This window comes from Bombyx mori, chromosome 11 (genome assembly GCF_030269925.1).
Source record: "Bombyx mori chromosome 11, ASM3026992v2".
Lineage (NCBI taxonomy): Eukaryota > Metazoa > Arthropoda > Insecta > Lepidoptera > Bombycidae > Bombyx > Bombyx mori.
In genome coordinates, this window is record NC_085117.1 from 682,525 (window position 1) to 698,297 (window position 15,773).

General features: G+C 36.2%; 2 protein-coding genes across 4 annotated transcripts in view; both read left to right on the forward strand.

Annotated features, from left to right (window-relative positions):
* Positions 1–15,773, forward strand: part of LOC134199623 (uncharacterized) — a 500,100-nt gene that overhangs the window by 33,429 nt on the left and 450,898 nt on the right. The window lies entirely within an intron of this gene.
* On the forward strand, positions 1,991–15,381 carry LOC101742525 (uncharacterized). Of its 2 annotated transcripts, none has more exons than XM_062670907.1 (9): positions 1,991–2,355; positions 2,901–3,216; positions 3,858–3,972; positions 5,220–5,341; positions 5,943–6,061; positions 7,009–7,133; positions 7,555–7,692; positions 7,988–8,253; positions 10,431–15,381. In XM_062670907.1, the coding sequence occupies exons 2-9, from the start codon at positions 3,148–3,150 to the stop codon at positions 10,692–10,694; spliced, it is 1,218 nt and encodes a 405-aa protein (XP_062526891.1). In that variant the 5' UTR covers positions 1,991–2,355; positions 2,901–3,147; the 3' UTR covers positions 10,695–15,381. The 2 variants fall into 2 exon arrangements, with proteins under 2 accessions (XP_062526891.1, XP_004922174.2); XM_004922117.5 differs by having other exon boundaries at positions 1,992–2,355; positions 7,561–7,692.

The following is a 15,773-nucleotide window of genomic DNA, read 5'->3' on the forward strand; positions in this document are numbered from 1 at the left end:
AAAATAAATGTTTGGGGTGGACAACCCTTTTCACTTAGGGGTATGAAAAATATATAGTAGCCGATTCTCAGACCTACTGAACATACTACTGATACACAAATAAAACCAAAAAAATATGGCTGAAAAATGTATAGTATTGTATAGCTCTCAAATATATTAAGTATATAATCTATGATGTATAGTGAGTAAGTAAGACAGGAGACCGGCTTCGTCCTCATCCCTACTACGTGATGTTTGCTGGATGAGTGGTGACACCTGGCGGGGAAAGCTGATCGATTGATAGTTGATCAATAGTCGACCGGCGAGGCCGGGAGATCAAATTCAATTTAAAAAAAATCATAATTAAATCAAAATCATAAAAAATATAAACATATAAAATAATCATAAAAAAAATATAATATTTGATTGCCATCTTGCAACCTTATTGCGGATCTGTGCATAGAAAAAAAAAAAAATCGGATGGAAAAATAGGGGTTGATCGTATAAGAGTGAAAATTGAGAGTAATATGATTTTTTTATTTTAAGTCATGACAAAATAAAATAAAAAACTTGCGAAAAAATTAAAGTTTATAATTAACAAATAAAAAATAGGGGTTGATCATAGAGGGATGAAAAATTTAGAGTAACATCAGATTTTTTATTTTAATTCATGACAAAATAAAAATAAAAATGAAAATCTTGCCAAAAAAATTAAAGTTTATAATTAACAAATAAAAAATAGGGGTTGATCGTAGAGGGGTGAAAATTTCAGAGTAATATGATTTTTTTTATTCTACGTCATGACAAAATAAAAACAAAATTCTCGCAAAAAAATTTAAAGTTTTTAATTAGCAAATAAAAAATAAGGGTTGATCGTAGAGGGGTGAAAATTTAGGGTTGTATGTATTTTTGTACGCTGTATCATAAAAAAAAAGAAATTAAAAATTTTGTCTAAAAAATAAAATAAAAAATTTAGGGGTGGACTACCCCTAACATTTAGGGGGATGAAAAATAGATGTTGGCCGATTCTCATAGATACTGGATAAGCACAAAAAATTTCATCAAAATCGGTCAAGCCGTTTCGGAGGAGTATGGCAACGAAAACTGTGACACGAGAATTTTATATATTAGATTAGATTATTTGAGAGTTCAATAGAAAAACTCGAAAAACGATGTCTAACAAATTTATTTCTGTACTTTCACAGATTCAGCTAATAAGCCACCGTACATTAATACACAATAATACACATAGATTATGGATACACTTAATATTTGAGATTAATACACGTAGAAACCAGAAGTCCTTCGTTAACAAATTGACGTAACTTGACAGTTCGAATTCCCGCCACAAAATCCCAGTGACATAGGTTATCACTAATGTATGGAAACTACAAAGGTAGTACCTATATAGAAATTTAAAAACTCTTACTTTATACCGAATACTTCATAAATTAATAGAATCAGATGTTTCTGTAAAACAATAATATCGCAGATTTGTAGAATTATTTTCTATTCATTTGTTGGTTTGTATGAAAATAATAAGCAAATTTTCGGGTACTCGTCACTATTCCAGCTATCTCCGGAGGGGTAGGTGAGCTCACGGGCTCTACCTGAGAAAATTAGCTGACACTAGCCCTAGCAAGAGCAGTGCTTCGCAAAATCAGAATTGCGACCCATTGAAAAGATCCGACAAGAAACTAACTGGGTTGTATCTATGCGAGGAAACAATATAGAGAACATCTTCCACTGAAAGGATTTATTTTATTAAGCTCAGATTATTTTTATGATTTACTCATTCATTTATTCATTTATTTTTATGAAAAATACCTTTTGAATATAAGTTTTTCTTGTATACGTCGTTAGCATAATTTTGGTTTTGATATCCTTTACCGCTCCAAAAATGTTATATATCCATATCACAACATTACAAACTTTTTGAAATTCTAATAGAAACATTTTGATTTTTCTTAAAGAAAAAAAATATTGAAATATTTTGACAGCCGAAAATAAGTGACATTTTTGGCTAATCTAAATTAACAAGAGGATGTTTCAATTTTATTAAATCAAAATTTGGTTTATGTATTTTCTGAATTTCGTGAAAATCATTCACCTAATTGACCCAAACAGCCAAATTTTATTTACTGACGCACGAACACGAAGTTCGTTCGAATCGTACGTGTCTCAAAACGTGCTTTGTTCAGATCGGTCGCCATTTGCGCCACGAACGCTGTATCGTGCTAATGTGTGGTGTTTCCGTGAAATTATAGGTTATAGTGCAAATTAACAGCTGAAAGCGTTAAAAATTATCCTTAAAAACCTACAAAACAGTGTTTAAAAGATTGGATATGTCATAAACGCGTCGAATACGTGTAACCAGTGAGTATTCCTTTCATTTCGTTATTATTACGTAGTGTTCGTCACACGTGCACATAGTTGCAATAATTAACGTTTTAAAAGTTTGATTGGCATGTCCAAATGCAGATTACGTGGTTCGTGCAGTAATATATTTTTTTTAACGAACCATAAATAAATTTTGTAAATGAACATTCTTCAATAAATCGCGGTCAGCATGGTCTATTTCTGTCTTGGCCGAATGCACCATTCTATTTTCAAAATTAGTTTTTTTTTCGTTTACACACATTGTAAATTGACAACGGGATCTCGTAGGCCGAAACTCGCCGATTAGAAAGTTGAATAAATTATGAATTTTTAATTGGAGCAAGTAGCACCTTTCATTTGTTGACATTTAGTTTCATAACAACTATCATAGTGTTTACGTAGACGTGTTATTATTTTTCATTCGAGTGTGTTTCATGGATACTTGAACAATAAAATCTTATTTCGATTACAACCATATCACATAGTGGAATGTGGGAAGTTAATCAATTTTTTAAATGTTTTTTTTTTTTAATTCATTTCAGCTTATGACCTCGAAATGAAGATTGTTAATTTTCTACGAAGGAATATCAAAGGTTTCGTGAACATAGTGCCCAAAGTAGAAACTTTTGTTGATAAAATATAAAGTTGTGATAATTATTTTTGTTTTTAAAGTGTAACAAGTAGTTTTATGTTAAAACATCTCTAGTTCAATTGGCAATTTGGAAACCTTTTCAAAAGAGACATTTTTATTGAGGAAAGTATCCCAAGAGTGAATTTAGTGTTGCAATTATGAAAATTCCGGAGACATCTGCCAACGTCGGTGCTTATTACGGCAATGAAGAAACTGGCCAGTGGCAGGTATGTCATGTTACTATGTATGTTATGGTAAACATTAAAATATATGCTGTTTAAAAACTACTAAGACATGTGTAAATAGTAAAACAAACACTTATTTTCATCTTTTCCACCGACAATATTGAAAATATTTGATTCTGAAGTTGTGGCCTAAAGAATAAAACGTCCGGTGCATTCGTATCTAGCGATGCACCGGTGTTTAAATCCCGCAGGCAGGTACCAATTTTTCTTATGACATACGTGCTTAACAAATGTTCACGATCGACTTCCACCGTGAAGGAATAACATTGTGTAATGAAAATCAAACCCGCAAAATAATTTGCGTAATTACTGGTGGTAGGACCTCTTGTGAGTCTGCATGGGTAGGTACCACTACCCCGCCTTTTTATGCTGTGAAGCAGTAATGCGTTTCGGCTTGAAGGGTGGGGCAGCCGTTATAACTAGACTGAGACATTAGAAGTTACATCACAAGGTGCGTGGCGCATTTACGTTGTAAATGTCTATGGTCTCCAGTAACCACTTAACACCAGATGGGCTGTGAGCTCGTGCACCCATCTAAGCAATAAAAAAAAGGTGGACAAGAATCATTTGGAAATGAATTATGATGATGTGATGATTCTGATATTAAATGTCTGCATTTCCAGCCCAACGGTGTGATCCTGGATGGTGGGGTGGGCGGCGGTGTGGTCGGTAGTGGTGATGCAGGCATCCATAGGCCCCCCGTCTATCCTGTACACATACCTAGAGGACCTATGCCAGGTATATACAGTAAATTTTTGCTTCAGAATTTTACGGTAGGCAGAGGCTTGACTCGGCCCCTAGCATTGGTGTAGTCCATGGGTGACGGTAACCACTCACCATCAGGTGGGCCGTATGCTTGTGTGCCTACAAGGGCAATAAAAAAAAGGCTTAGAGGAAGAGGTAGACCTAAGAAAATAATGGATGGATTGCGACAAAGACGATATGTGTAATAGGGGAGTGAATGAAGAAACATAGATGAATGAAGATATGATAGAGGAGTATGGAATGAGAAAACATGCTGCGCTGACCCCAAGTGATTAGGAGAATGATGATGATGAATTCAGAACCAAAGTGGCCTAGTGGTATATCTTCAGTGTTAAAATTTGGATTTATCCTAATACATATGAGTCGTCTATTATCAAAGGTGGCAATCTGTGCATTTGAACAAAAAAATGTTATTGATATGTCAATACAGATTGATTTGAATATAATCGTCTCCTTCAAAGAATACGGTTCAAAACCTGCATTAAATAAAGGTTAATACTTAACCTGTTATTTATCTAAGATGTCGTTCAGAAGAGTTTTGTGGCTGCCAATGGAATACAAAGTCAATAATTCGTTTTTCTGATTTACCAATCATTGTCCAAAAGTCACATTGCCGGCTTTGATAATAGTCGACTCATATATATGTTTAATTCTTGTTTAACTCTTTAGAGTGCCTTGCGGCAATTAATGGCCAGTAAACCTGAAAAATTCATTTCTGAAATTTACGAACTTTTTTACTGGTGGTATGGCTTGGTAGGGGTTTGGCAGCTGTTGTACTGTAAAAACTGTGACCTTAGAAAACATGAGTCAAAGTGGGTGGTTACATTTACTTTGCACTTTACATTTACTTTGTACATGGACTCCATTAACTACTTAACAACAGGTGAGCCGTGAACTTTTATTTTTATTTTTATTGCTTAGATGGGTGGACGAGCTCACAGCCCACCGTGTTAAGTGGTTACTGGAGCCCATAGACATCTACAATGTAAATGCGCCACCCACCTTGAGATATAAGTTCTAAGGTCTCAGTATAGTTACAACGGCTACCTCAACCTTCAAACCGAAACGCATTACTGCTTCACGGCAGAAATAGGCGGGGTGGTGGTACCTACCCGTGCGGACTCACAAGAGGTCCTACCACCATATTACTACTCTTCTAACTACTCTTCCAAGGGAAGCAATAGAAAAATTAAACGTAAATTGTAAATTTTATTTTACAGCTGGATTTGTAATGGCCGGGGCCTATTATCCACCAGCACCGTATCCTCCAGTTCCAGCTCAACCTCAAGATGACTTTGCTGATTACATGTGGATGGAGAATGAAGAAGAATTTGATAAACAGGTACCAATGTCTAAACTATGTCAACTTATACATATATTATGATGTCAACTTTCTTTTAAATGATAGACTCACATAGAACTTTATCCAAACCAGTGTCTGACACTTAACTCTTAGCACTCCAGAGATGATGATTGGCACTTTGGTTGGTGAGCTAGTGTGCTCCCAAGTGCAAAGGCTTGGAGTTAGTGTATTTTTCCTCTGTCGTATAATCCTGAGCATCTCTAAACAATGTGCGTGTTAATGCAATAATTTTGAGGTAAAAGCCTTGCTAGCAACCGCTATCTAATATGTCCATTGTTTTCCTCGTTGGGCTATCCATACAAACCATGTGAACTATTGTTTCCTGTTTCCTGAACCTTCATGTTACCTCCCCAGTACCACAGTCTGAGGGCTTGAAAAACTTACAAGTGTTGTTCCATCATTATTCTGTCGAATGTGTCATTTTGATGGGTAGTTGTTAATAAATGGAATTAAGTGTTAATTGAATTATTAATCAATAAAAATTAATAATCAATCGAATTATTTCAATGTTACATGTTCATTTTGACTCAATGTGAGCATTTATGTTGTAATATAAAGGTTGTTATAAATTCATTTGCAGGTCATGCAACAGCTGGAAGAGGAAGCCTTAATGGAACAGTGCATCGAAGCTATGCTGGAAGATGAGCAGAGGGAGAGACAGAATCGGCCAGTAACGAATGGACACAAGCATTATCCTACGTCAGTATTTCAAACTTTCCAAACATCCTAAAGCAGGCCCATGTGATTGCCAATCTGTATCTTCAGTAACATTTCTATAGCAAGAGACGGGTAGACGATCATAGTAATAGTGATATTAGATGAACTAATAACCTGGTTATTCAGTTAATTTGATTGGTCTGTTATGCTGGATTACGCATATAAACATTTTTTCTAAATAATATAACTATCGGTGCTGACTCACAACAGGTCTTACCACCAGTAATTACGCTAATTATAATTTTGCAGACTTTGATTTTTATTACACACTGTTATACCTTCACTGTGGAAGTGTCGTGAACATTTATTAAGTACGTATTCCTTTAGAAAAATTGGTAGCCGCCTGCGGGATTCGAACACCGGTGCATCGCTACATAAGATAGATGATCTCTTTGCTATGTAGGCCTTATTTAGTTTAAGTATTAAATTATTTATTGTGCTGCATCATTAAGGTTGGAATTTTTTATTTTTATTTTGTTTCATGCTTAGAGAGGTGAACGAGCTCACAACCTACCTGGTTTTGAGTGGTTACTGGAGCCCATAGACATCTACAACGTCAATACGCCCCCCACCTTGAGATAAGTTCTAAGTTCTAAGGTCTCAGTATAGTTACAACGGCTGCTCCACCCTTCAAACCGAAACGCATTACTGCTTCACGGCAGAAATAGGCAGGGTGGTGGTACTTACCCGCGCGGACTCACAAGAGGTCCTACCACCAGTAAAAATTTTTTAAAGGTAAGCAGTCTTATCAAACGTCCCACCGAATGGTGAGTAATTACCGTTGGTCATTAGTGTCAGCTATACCAGAGGCACAGCCACATCACTGTCTTCCCAATATGCCAATGCCATTAAAAAAAGAACTACACAATTAACTAGCTCTCGTAACTAAATAAAGCTTCTGTAAAATTATATACAGAATATGTTAACAGGACAAGTAACAGTGGCCCTACAATCTCCCTTGAAGAAGCTGTCTCGAGATCAACCCTAAACCCCCTGGCTGCAGAATTTGTACCGAGCCAATCAAGGTTACCAACACACAGCAAACAGACTACAGGTAATGTAATAAACAATTAAGGCTGTGTGACCTCAGAAAAACTGAAATTATTCCTTGATTAGTTATATAATTGTATATTAATTAATGTAAATTATATGTTATAATTGAGTTTTAAAGTGGTGACTGTATTATCACTTTTCATGTTCTTTAATATCACAGCTTTTATAATTGACATGTTTGTTTTTAAGTTTGAGTTAATTTGTGTATACCGAAAACGTTGTTATTCTAATAAATAATAATAGTACATTTAAAATAACTTATTTTTTTAATCTTTATTCAAAATTGATGATATAAGTACAGGATTTTAATAAATATAATTAATAAATGTAATTAATGCTTACAAGGCAATGTTGAATTCTGATACAATGTCAACCTTTTGCCTCTTTGCCATATGTAAATATTTTATTATCTTCCTATTGTTTTACAGAAGAGAAGACAGAACAATTACCAGTTCAAGTGCAAGAATCAAGAGACAGTCCAGAGAGTTGTACAGTCTCGTCTCCGGATCCTGAACCAATTGTGGAAAAGACTGAAGTTTCTCTGGAACCTCAAACTGAAGGTATTTATTGTTAGAACAAAGTTTAAACATTACGAATTGGAAATCTGTATTGAAGTGTCTGTCTGGTGTGCTTGAGTGCTTAGTGTCTGTACACATATAGCATCCACTATGAAGAAATGACATCATGTAATATAAATGAAACCTCAAAATATTAATTAGCGTATTGGTACACATTTTTGTGATATTACGTAATGTCGTCTCAACATTAGGTCTAGACTTGTGTCGATCTAATGCACCGTAACATGTTTTAAGTAAAGAATATGAAGCAGTTTTGACTCCTTGATATTTGTTGTAGAGCCAGAGAAGACTCAGCCAGAACCAACGCCCAGTTCCGTGGAAGTTCCACAAGAGAAGGCGGAGAAGCGGCCGAAAGAGATTAAAAAAGAAGTCAAACCCAAATCCGAAGCTAAAAAACCCATCAAAGTTGATACGAAACCTAAAATCGTGAAAGCCGAAGTTAAAGTTCCCGTTAAAAAAAAGGAAGTGAAAAGTGTTAAAAGTGACTGTGAGAGTGGCATTAGTGATGGTGATCGGACAGAGGAGGTAGTCGAGACGAGTAAGGTATGTCTTTAATATCACTTGTTCTGTCTTTAAAGCGGTTAGTTGCCCTCAATTAAGAAAAATAGTATTATTATTCGCCAATAGATGTCGAGAAGAGTCATAATTATTGAAAACACGAATAAAACAACATTTTCTGAAAATAAATCGTAGCATATCACCCTCAAAATCCCCTGTATACTAAATTTTATGAAAATCGTTGGAGCCGTTTCCGAGATTTAGATTATATATATACAAGAATTGCTCGTTTAAAGGTATTAGATGAACAGTCATTGCATGTGCACACAGCATTTCACGTTTGAAGACGTCTAGGTGCTAACAGCTAAGATGTACACATCTTCCTCCTCCTTCGGTTGCCTATTAATGAGCATCGAGATGCCCGCTCCTGTGACCTTTTTTGTGATTTGTAGCCACTTATGTCAGTCAGTGGTACAGTGAAGTGCGTCACTCAGTCTTGTGTCCAGGTGCTCAGACACTTGATCACACCAACTTTTTGGCTCTGACCTCTGGATTATCATCCATCCATTTTACCTGTACCTATGAGCCTCTCCAGGTTACCAAAGGGTTTTCTTGCTATATGACCAAAATACTGGAGCACTCATTGAGGATAAAAGATATACACACAGTGGTTGCTTTAACATGTGTCATTGTGTTTAAAATAGCTTTAAGAAGAAATCATGAAATTATTGTACATTTTATCTGGTTACTAGTGTATAATTATTAAGTAATCATAAATGAAACAGACAATATTTTTTTTAAAAGCAGTTCTTGTTTGTCGTATCTTTATCTTGGTGGTAGGACCACTTGTGTGTCCGCGCGGGTAGGTACCACCGCCCTGCCTATTTCTGCCGTGAAGCAGTAATGCGTTTCGGTTTGAAGGGTGGGGCAGCCGTTGTAACTATACTGAGACCTTAGAACTTGTATCTCAAGGTGGGTGGCGCGTCTACGTTGTAGATGTATATGGGCTCCAGTAACCACTTAACACCTGTGGTGTGGTCGGTGGGCTGTGAGCACGTCCACAAATCTAAACAATAAAAAAAAAAAAAAATGTCACAGCCATAGTTTCAGACCTATGAAAAGTATAAATACATCTCCATTACAATCATGTAAAATGTGTAAAATTACCAATAATATCCACCCATCTAAGCAATACAAAAAAAATATATATATAGGAAGGAAGGAGGTTGACTCTGTCCCTGGCATTGCCGACATCCATGTGTGACGGTAACCACTCACCATCAGGTGGGCCGTATGCTCGTCTGCCTACAAGGGCAATAAAAATAAAAAATATAATGTATGACTTCTATGATCAAGGAATAATTGTGTAATTAAATAAGTGGGAGTATCATCCCGCAGACTTCTTAGCGGTTTGAAGGATGTGGTAAAATGTAGTTTAATATAATGCAAGTTTTTTTATTGCTTAATTTGGTGGACGAACTCACGGCCCACCTGATGTGTATTGGTTACAGGAGCGCATAGACATCAAAAACGTTAATGCCATAAACCACCTTGAGACTTGAAATGTAAGTCTCACTTGTACTAGCAACGGCTGCCCCACTTTTCAAACCGAAACGCTTGAGGGCCCCACGATAGAAATAGGCAGGGTGATGGTACTCACTCGTGTGGGCTCACAAGACTGCCCACCACCAGCATGTCTTAAACTTTGTATCCTAACAGAAGGAGCCACGTTCACAGATTGATCTTTATGTACGTGGATTAACCACTTAATGACAAGTGAGTGGTGCATTCCCGATCCTGCGAACAGAATGGAGAGTAGTCGACGTCGCCCAGAACACGTCATTTCGGATCCTCCCGATCCACTAACGGTGCTTTTAGGTACCTCAAGCACCGGTCATTGTCCTCGTCGAACCCGTCGCTTGCGATGGAGGGCTCTACGAGTAAATTAACCCACAGACAGAGTTTCTCGCCGGATCTTCTCAGTGGATCGCGTTTCCGATCCGGTGGTAGATTGTGTGAAGCACGGCTCTTGCTAGGGTTCGTGTTAGCGACATCGTCAGGTTTGAGCCCCGTGGGCTCACCTACTAGTTAAGGTTACGCTGAAATAGCCTCACAAGGCTATCAGTTCAGGTAGAAAAAAAAAAGTGAGCGGTGAACTCGATCACCCAGCGAATAAGAAGAAAAGTAAAGTAATAGAACTTTTTTTTTTGTTTATTCATTAGCCCCAAAACCAACCGACCGAGGAACTTCCCAGCTCGGGCTTCAAGCCGATAAACTATGCCGCAGCAGCGAAAGCTAACAAGCCCAAGAAACCGAGCGTGACCGCCACACCTGCCACTGCTGCCGCCCCCAGCGGGCCCACGGCAGAGAAGACCCCACCGACGAACCAGAAACCGAAGACAGCCGAGAAAAAAGACAAGAAACTAGATAAGGTCCCGTCGAAAATTGATAAACCAATCGTACAAAGGAAAAATTCTACCAAGTAAGATTTTTAGTAGAATCTTTCGATAAACTGACACTGGCAACACTAATGTGTTTATGCACCGAAAAACTCTTTGGAAATAGGTCGAGTGAAGTTCTTAAGTAACCGGGAAAGAATTTGTGTAATTACATTAAAAAGGTGTTGCATTCTTTGTAAAGTGTTTTGTATTTTTTTTTTTACTTTCTCGAGGTCGTTCCCTTATTAGTAAAGTTAAGGAGATACGGAAACTATTTCAATTAGTTCAATGTACAAAATGATATCTGTGGGGATGCGAGAAAAAATATGTACAGTCATAATTTAAATGTATTTTTTTTTCTTTTAGATTTTATGTAATAACAATAATGTTGTATATTAATTATCGATAATAATGATTAAACGTAATGCATTTTTTTTTTTTCGTTTAAAGTAGAAAAAAAATAAAAAATTTCAAAAAGTTGTAAAAAAAATTAAGATAAATTACATTGCATAGTAGTCAAATAGGATCACCCTATAAGCGTATCGACGTTAGCTAGTATTGTTTACTTTCTTGTCTCAAATATGATTTATTTCAAACTTCAGGTTAGTGAAGTAAATCTCGACCAATGGTGACCATAATGTGGGATGATCTTGTAATCGATTAGCTTACATGTGAAAACGTGATGATCCTAACGTATAAGATGTCTTCATAGTATTGATCTAAAAAATATAGATATTCATTTTTAGATGTTTATGCTTATAATTACGTAATAAGTTGGCTTCAAATTGCTCCCGGAATATGTAAATAATTATATTTTGTTTGGAAACTCTCCCAGACCGTGTAGTAAATTTTGTATATTTTCCTCAAAATTTAGTAATGTTTCCACAAATATCTCTGGTTAGATAGTTATTGTAGATCCATTTATTTTGGGACTGTTTTTTCTGATTGAACTACTGAGATATTATTAGTACTGAATTATTGGTCTGCTCAGTCAATTACAATAATATATTTGAATGCACATGTTTCTCTTAGTTAAATGTATATGTAACGTGTTCACGAGTGCTCGTTGGCAACCGATCAGCAATGTGTGTTTGGAAATTTTATAAATTATCACAAGCAAAAGCAATTGTTCACGGTGTGTTTTAGTAAAATTTACTTTACAATTAACGTTCAATTGAGAAAGATAATTTAAATAAATAATTGAAATATATATACATATATATATAAATAAATGTAGTTAGTGCTGTGTTGATATATATATATTTATAGTTTATATTAGAGAGTTTGGTCTCTTACAGATAGATAGATAGATAGATATTAAATTATTAGTCTTGATAAATCTATATTCTATAGTGCTTGTTACAAAGACACATACAATGAAAATTCTTTTTAATGTTTTCTGAAATCGTTGGGGTATACAAATTTAAATTAAGTGTAAATTATGTAGTTACGAATAATAATTATATATGATTTTTTTGAAGTGAAACTTCTTTAGGCGCTTTGAGAGTAAAATTTAACTCGCGACATATTTGTTACGGCTAGAGAGAAAAGATACAATTTAGAACGAGCGAGAGTGAGAGAATAGACAGAGCGTCTCGCGAACCGCGGAGAGGAAGACAGCGAGCTAGGTCGTTTCTCTTATACACAGCATTCCCTGTTACAAGAGAAATTTGGTTTAAGGGTGAAAAATGAAGAAAACTACAATACTGCACCGCGAAAGAAGTTTCACTTCTGTCACGTGTACCAAGCTACACGGGGCACCATTAATGACAGCTGTCAATTTGTACCAAAATCGGGTTGTGTTTTTTGTTTTTATTTTAAAACTCTTACCTGCCCTTTTGTAGGTGTTAGGGTAAACAGGGTGTATGAAAGTTGCTCTCTCCATTGAACCTTAATACATTACGCGCAATGGATGATGCAATGAAAGTTTGTTGTTTCCGATTGGGCTTAGTAGGGTGCTTACTCAGACGTTAGAGTTCTTTTTTTTTTTTCATTGCTTAGATGGATGGACCAGTTCACAGCCCACCTGGTGTTAAGGGGTTACTGGAGCCCATGGACGTTTACAACGTAAATGCGCCACCCACCTTGAGATATAAGTTCTAAGGTCTCAGTATAGTTACAACGGCTGGCCCGCCCTTCAAATCAAATCGCATTACTGCTTCACGGCATAAAAAAGCAGGGTGGTGGTACCTACCCGCGCGGACTCACAAGAGGTCCTATCACCAGTAGGTTCGCGCTCTAAGGCTTAAATTCGGTTTTAATTATGTCCTCGTTACATGATACGTCGTGGTTTTTCGCTAAGCAGTTTGATTCCAACAAAATTATACGTCGGTAAATTGTCAATAATTCATATTTACAAAACACAAAAAGCTAAAAAAACAGACTTTCTAGTTTTCTTTTTTCCACAAATTACTCGTGTAGGATATTAAGAAAAATGTATAGTGTGTTGTCAAGCTAAAAAAAAGCTACCATTTTGGGAGTAATAATTTAGAAAATCGTATATGAGTGAACAGGGATTTATATTAATATTATTACGTTAATTAGTTTTTTTTTATTTTTTTTATTTCTAAGGTGACATTTTGTAGTTTTTGAAATTTATCTTTTAAGCACATCTATCTACATTGATTATCGTATGTTTGTTTTTTTTTTATTAATTTTTTATTTGATAGCGTTCATTTTACGTTTCTTTTTTTATTATGTAACAATTTCGCACGCATACGTGTCACGGGGAATCGCACGCGCACATCCCGTGGTCTCTGTGCGGCACATTTTGACAGCTGTCAATTTTGACACGCGTGAATATAGCAAAGGGGAACTATGCTTCGCTCAGCAGTCTTTGTTGCTAGATGATTTTAACTGTGTGTGTGTGTATTATCTCCAGGTCCAATATCATTTTAAATTCTGACAGTAAATAGTGGTAATCGTAATAGGTCCGAAAGACGGCAATAGAGCTGTACCGTGCCGTGCCTTTTTGTTTTGATGTTTTCATTATGAAATAATAATCTATATACAAGTGTTGCGTGTGGTAATAGGTACCGACTTGACGTAAAGGTCGGGTAGAATATATATCGAGGGATGAAAATCTATTTGGTATAAGCAACAATTATCTTTGTAATTAAAGGTCCGTTTTATTTAGTATCAGCATCAACAGTTCGATGTTTTTAATTGAACGTCAATTAAGCTTACCTCATTCAAATAGCTGAAGAAAAGTTTTTCCAATTTTTAATACTTTAAATGGCTGCTCACCTGTAATAGTTCAAAAAATGTCACTTAAACCAAAACAGTTTTTCAGCCGTCGATATAATATACTTGGATTATTCTAACTTTAGGAAATATCACTGCCATCTGTAAAACGTATATCGGGCTATATTTAACAAGGTGTAATCATGAAAATACTTGAATAACAAGAACCTCGCATTAAGCTTTTGATGGGTAGCATTCAAAGGCGAGCCACTGAGAGTTCTCGCGTCAGAAAGCTCTTGCTTCTTTTGCCCTATCTATTGGCTGGTAGCCTAAGAATTCCAAATTCCAAATACGCGTGGGTAGATGAGCTCACGGGCTCAAGCTGAGAGAATTTGCTAACACTAGCCCTAGCAAGAGCAGTGCTTCGCTAAATCTACCACCGGATCGGAATCGCGATCCGCTGAGAAGATCCGGCGAGAAACACAATGGGCTGATGTGCATGAAGCTGTTTAGTTTCATTAGGATTTTCTCAGAGTTTTGTCACAAATTGTGGTTTTTTTTTTCTCCTGTCTATTCGATGATAGCTCATAGGTGACACGCATATAGAAAAAACTCATTGGCATGTATTTCCTCTTAATGGGCCCAATGAACCGAGAGAGTCTTAATTCTTTAATGCCTTATATGAGTCCCACTTGATTTAGTAGTGCATGGACATTCCAGGACAGCCAGACCACAGTCCGCAAGGATGCTTTTCAACCTAGTCTAAAGAAACTTACTTAAGGGATATTCAAGCTACGCTATAACTAGGTAGGGGGCTCAATCTGAAGAGAACGTGTTAACCAATTTGACTCCATTGGCAAAAACAGTAATGTCGGTTTTTATTGATTTTCATAGTTAATCGTTTTGTCGTTAATTGTGGATTTGGTTAAGACAGTCTTTTTGTAAACGAAGCTGCCGGATCTGGCTTCTTGGGGTTTTTTTAAATCCTAAATATCCACTGAAAGAATCTGTGAAAATAACAATATTTTTACTGAGACTATATTTCATCTCATCTCATTTCGTTTCATTTAATTTCATCCCAAACAGTCACAAATTCAATTAACCTCATCATTATAATTACCATCATTTATCATAATAATAATTATTTTAACAAGAATGTAAAATGAAAAAGTGTGGCTCAAAAGTATCGTTACCGAACCAGAAAGATCTTCAAAAAACAAATAATTACGACAGATACTTTGTAATTTTGTGTGGGCCCTGGATAAATCGAAGGGCGAAAAGAGCGGATTTTGTTTTTAAAAATACGTCCCATCGGAATGAAAGAAGCTAAGGCTTTTTGTATAACTGAATGTTTTTTGTTTTTTCATTCTTTTTAATTAATTTGTAAATTTGTGTGTAAATTTTGATATAAACTATAAAATAACATAGATTTAAATTATGTTACGTTTAGTATATGCTAGTTGATAAATGTTTAAATTTTAGAAGAAAAAAAAAGTATAAATAATAATTTAGTGATATAATTGACGCAAAAAAAAAACGATTGTATAGACTATGGTTTGTTGTTTTATTTCTCCGGTCTTGCTTGTTATGTAATGAGGGTCGTTGTGCTATCTATGCTTGTCTATGAGTTGAGTAGCCGTAGACCGAAGGAGACGTGACCTAAAGGATAAGACGTCAGGTGCATTCGTATCGAGCGATGCACCGGTGTTCGAATCTCGCTGTCGGGTACCAATTTTTCTAATGAAATACGTACTCAACAAATGGTCACGATTGACTTTACACGGTGGACTCGAAGTCGCCCAAAACACGTCATTACGGATCCTCTCGATCCACTATCGGTGCATTTAGGTACCACAAGCATTGGTCGTCGTCCTCGCCGAACCCGTCGCTTGTGACGAAAGACTACGAGCGAATTAACCCATAGACAGCCCGCTGAGTTTCTCG

What these genes read in the sequence shown, in the direction of transcription:
- LOC101742525 (XM_062670907.1), top strand. Translation starts at nt 3,148, where the DNA reads ATGAAAATTCCGGAGACATCTGCCAACGTCGGTGCTTATTACGGCAAT. An exon ending in GGACACAAGCATTATCCTAC is followed by an intron (nt 6,062 to 7,008) that starts GTCAGTATTTCA and finishes ATATGTTAACAG; the next exon opens with GACAAGTAACAGTGGCCCTA. An exon ending in ACACAGCAAACAGACTACAG is followed by an intron (nt 7,134 to 7,554) that starts GTAATGTAATAA and finishes CTTCCTATTGTT; the next exon opens with TTACAGAAGAGAAGACAGAA.